At 37.1% G+C, this 4,876-nt stretch overlaps 1 protein-coding gene across 1 annotated transcript in view; it reads right to left on the bottom strand.

Annotated features, from left to right (window-relative positions):
* oca2 (oculocutaneous albinism II) overlaps positions 1–4,876 on the bottom strand; it is a gene marked incomplete in the record, with an annotated part of 101,344 nt that overhangs the window by 94,122 nt on the left and 2,346 nt on the right. Inside the window, 1 exon segment of the mRNA XM_014022428.1 lies at positions 3,655–3,903. Coding sequence (XP_013877882.1) covers positions 3,655–3,893 — 239 coding nt within the window.

Genomic DNA, 4,876 nt, shown 5'->3' with positions numbered 1-4,876 from the left:
CTTCCACAGCAATTATTTTTAGTTAGCATATAGCTAAAATCTAACCATGGTTATATAATAGCAGCTGCATTCTGGAGCAATAAGCTCTATGTTTTATATTCAATTAACGTATGATCTGATTAGTCGACTAATCGAAAAAATAATCGGTGATTTATCTATTATAAAAATAATCGTTTGTGGCAGCYCTATTCATCAGTGAGTAAAACTCTCTTACTTTTACTTTTATTAGTCTTTTTTGTTTTATTTATTTCACATTTAGTCAGTCGTACAGAACTTCTCAGTGTTTGTAAGAGGATGTGTTAAACACTGTTTCTATGCAGGAAATACCACATCGAGCTCAATTAGAGTTTTTTAGAGATGCTCAGTCGAAGTAATAACACGAGGAATGTGACGTTTCCTGCTTAGTCAAAGTTTAACAAGAAATACTGAAGTTGTTTAGAACTGGACATTTGAGGACCACCGTAACGCTCATGTGACCCTCGGTGAAAATGTGTTTGACTTCCATGTTGTTCAATTAAAAACAGCAACATGTTCTATTTTTGTTAACAGCTAACATGCTAAATGTTGTAACTCATAAACCAATAYGGAGTAACAGTTTGTGCTCTTTTGGTTCTTGTTTACAGATGCTTGTTGAATTTACAAGCAGCTAGGTTTACTAGCTGGAGCTAATTAGCTTTTTAAAAAACGTTTTCTTGTTCTTTCAAAAAAATTAACTAAAAAAAGAACTTTTGCAATTTTTGATTATTTAGTTCAGTTGTGAGCCATTCTGAGTTTCTCTATAGCAGACCAGAAGGTTGAGGAAGTGCTCACCTGTCATCTTGAGAGAATCTCAGCAGAGGTGACCTCTCTGAAAGGTTGGCTGAATTTGTTTTACCTCGGAGGAAGTTGACGGCGCTGAAGTTATTCTTGAAACTGAAGCGTGAGAAAACAATGACAAGGTAAAACTCTGACACTCTAACAGAGAAAYCCTTAACTCTCAGTAACCTTGCAGTAATGGTGAGGCAGAAAATGCCAAAATCATTGGTGGAAACGTTTTAACAATTAATATCTTACCTGTTGTAGATGGAGATAGCTTTATAAACAACGTTAGCTATAGCTAGCTACTCTGATGTAGGACCAAAGTAGATTACTGCCAGTGTAAAACGGCTGCAATCTCTRACATTTAGTGGCAGTTGTGCAAATACTGTTTCATAAACCTTTTCACTGTTAGATCATCAATACACAATATTTTGAATGGCATTCAATAGACAAGAGTAAAACTACAGCAGYAGCAGCTAGCCTGTAGCACTTGTGGTACAGCCTGGTGCATTATGGCAAGAATTTAAAAGGCATGTACTGCAAAACTGAGAGCTCTGTTATGAATTGATAATAACATTTACATGAAAATATTTTACTATTTTGAAGATTGAAGTTGTTTTAAGACAGAACAATGCTGTGGACCATAATGATGAGCTAAAAATTGCTATAATCTCCCTTTAAAATGTCCAAAATATCCTGTTTTAATCCATCACACTGAACATACGATTTCAAACGGTAATATACATTTAAGCTATATGTATATGTACACTTCAAACAAAACAAAGGTTATTTTTTTCTGTTTTAAAAATRAAGGTATGTTCCTTCTGTTCTTCATTTTTTCAGTCCACTGTTCTTGGTGTCTAAAACCTCAAAACTATTTTATAGTTTTTAACAAAAAAAAAAGAAATAAAATAAAAAATCCACTTTGAAGAGATTATTGCACTGCTGTTAATAACTTACCACAAAATTATTTTAATTTTTATTTATTTATTTATTGTTTTGTTGAATCTTTATATAAGTTTGTAATTTTGCTGTCATCATGTTTCAGAGTTGGGTTTAAACATAAAAATATAAAATAAATCACCACTACAACGCTCTCTTTTATTTTAATAAAGTAAATGCGTCTTGACCAAAAAAAACCTTTCCTACTTGTTGAATGCAAYCATGTTTCATTAATAACAGAAAGAATCCCTCAAAACTTTTAAACTACAGRAATACAAGGAACATTATGAGCTTTWAGTAAAGTAAAACTYGATWGTTTTTTAATTCATTGAAATTGTTTTTATTTATCCACAAATGTCACCTTCATTTTATTGGCTCCATTTTTTCTCATTCAGTGTTAAAGCTCTGTCACTATGAGGTTTAAAACAACAACTTATGCTGACTTGTGAAATTTTTGTTGTGACTATTTTACTATTTTACTCTCATCGGCTCTCAGTGTAATTGTTAGCATTACAGTGTGAAAAGTTCCATGAGAAACTTCCAGTAGATATTTTCATAAAATTCCATCTTCAGCGTAGACATCTTTTGTGTTGAACAAACGTTTCGTATAAGTTGGTAAAARTTGTCTAAAATGTTAKTGTGACAGGACCTTTATTTTGAATCATTTCAATATGATTATTGTTAAATTGAAGATTTTAACCATATTCTGATCCAGTGGACTGTCAACAGGAGAATCACCTGATTCACTTCATCAAGCAAAAAAAAAGAAAAAAATCAATTTGATCCTCGTAACGTCACAGCCATGGGCCTGAGATTAGAGCCTCCCCTGAGAGTTTGAGATATTCACCCACTGATACACACTTCAATTTGTGTGTGTGTGGGGGGGGGGGGGGTATGAGTTCAAAAGAAACTGAGCCTTTTCCACTTCTGTCCAAGCATCCCCTGAAGGATTAAACAGTTGGATCACATGTAATATCTTTCTGCATGTGTGGCTTAAAATCCTGTTATGTCTTTAATCCAGTGAGAACAGAGTGACTCGTAATCTGTTTTACTTTTTCTCTGGGAAACAGAGCAGCGAACATGAAGCTTTCATGTCCAAAAGAAGTGAAACAAATTATAGTGAAGGTCCCGCTGTCATGTTTTAGATAAATTCTGAAAGTTTTGTCTGACGATGGACTAAAAAAGTCAACAGGAAGCCTCTTTTGGACGTACACGTGCTGTTAGATCGAATATATAACCTCTGAGGGATTTATTCATRACATTTTCATAAGTTGTTCTCATTTGTCTAAAACATTATAGTCTAGATGTTTAACAGTGGACTTAACAAAGATACAATCTAACAATCACCAATACAGGTTTTGTCAAACAAATAAGGCTTAGAATTTGTAACAAACAAGCTTCCAAAAGGAGGATAAACAGAAATGACACTAAAAATCAGTTAGAGTCAAAACCTCTTTGTTAAGGCCATGTCACACTGGACAATTTATGCCAACATATGAAGCATTCTTTTATGTCTAAATTGCTAATAAATGTTATATATTTGATCAATTTGTTAGAATTACATTATGTACACGCCAAAAAGAAGCTCCCTGTTGATTTTTTCAATTCCATTTTCAATGAAGACATCTTTAAAATGTTCATAAGTTGGCATTAAGTTGTCCAGTGTGACAGGGCCTTCAGTATTCATATTCTATGTAAAAAAAAGTCAGTAAATTAGTGTTTGGAAGATTATTTCTTTGTTGTAAAAAAGCTTCTTGGTAAAAAGTCTTATACTATTGGAAAGTCTCTTTTAAGGTGCCACATTTGTAAGGAACATGCATGTGTGGGATGAGCAGTATGAGGACATTGTAGAAAAATTGACTACCAAACACTAATTTATTATCTTTTTGTGCCAAGTACAAAGCCTTTCCATACCCTTCCTCTTGTCGAACTGGAACAAAGCCCTCTGTGTGGAGGACACACTGTCCTGAGGGCAGCACGGCAGACTGCTGCAGCTTCTGGGTGTCTCCTCTCTCTGAGATGCCCTGCAGGAGACGCAGCTCCCCAAAGTTTCCTGCGACGGCCTCCGGTGACCTCAGCCCGCTCCTGCCCTGGTGGCCAGCATGGCTCTGAGACATCTCAATGTCCAGGTTGTTTTTGTTTTCCAAATACATGTTGAGCTCACTGCAGGGAGGAGGGAAATATTGGAAAGTATGATGAGAAATATTAAAGGGGCAATATCATGTAAAATCAACTTTTTTTTTAGTTTTATATGATGTTATAATGTTATACTCTCAGAAAAAACATGCCCAAAGCTTGCTTTGACTCATTCATGCATGTTTGAGAAATCCTGCAGCCATGCTGAGGAGCAAAACGACAGGTGGGGACCAGGAACGCCCCTGGGGCGTGTCTTTAAGCCAAACTTCCTCATGGCAGAGCCCCACCCCCCACACACACACCCCACACACACACACACACACACGCACCCCACCCATGACTCCTGCAGGCTCTCGGGTGAAACTGAAAGTGAAACTTAAGCTGTCTGCTGCCCTTAACACTACTTCTCACTCAGTGAAGCTCTTTTCAGATTAAAAATACCTTTGAGGAAAAGTATTTTCAGACGCCAAGGAAACTGTATCATAGCGCACGCATGAACCCCGCACTGAAATGGACGGGACAGAAGCGGAAGGTGGTTCTTAAAGAGACAGAGGCCAATTTCACGGCATTTAGAAGAGGAAGTGATGAGAAGCGCGCACATGGGGATGGTTTGTTTTGCTTGTGCGCTATGATGCAGTTTACTTGGCATCTGAAAATACATTTCCTCAAAGGTATTTTGAATCTGAAAAGAGCTTCACTGAGTGAGAAGTAGTGTGAGAAGGGGTTATCTGCAGAATCAAAGTGGGCGTGTCACAAGAGTGGGCGTGTCACAAGAGTGGGCGTGTCACAAGAGTGGGGGTGTCAAAAGCATAAACACTGTGGGCTATGAAACCTACATAACGGCATCCTTAGATCCTGCTTGATGTCTTTACAGCCTGACCCTGACCCCAACACTAAGGTTAACCAGGAGAAATGTGACCCAAGTAGGGTTCTCCAGGAAAAATGGTGCCGTACAGTAACGCCCCTTTTGTTCTTGTCCAATGAGATGGTGCCGTACGGT

Source organism: Austrofundulus limnaeus, unplaced genomic scaffold, assembly GCF_001266775.1.
Source record: "Austrofundulus limnaeus strain Quisiro unplaced genomic scaffold, Austrofundulus_limnaeus-1.0 Scaffold329, whole genome shotgun sequence".
NCBI classification, from domain to species: Eukaryota; Metazoa; Chordata; class Actinopteri; order Cyprinodontiformes; family Rivulidae; genus Austrofundulus; species Austrofundulus limnaeus.
This window is presented reverse-complemented; position numbering and strand designations above follow the sequence as displayed.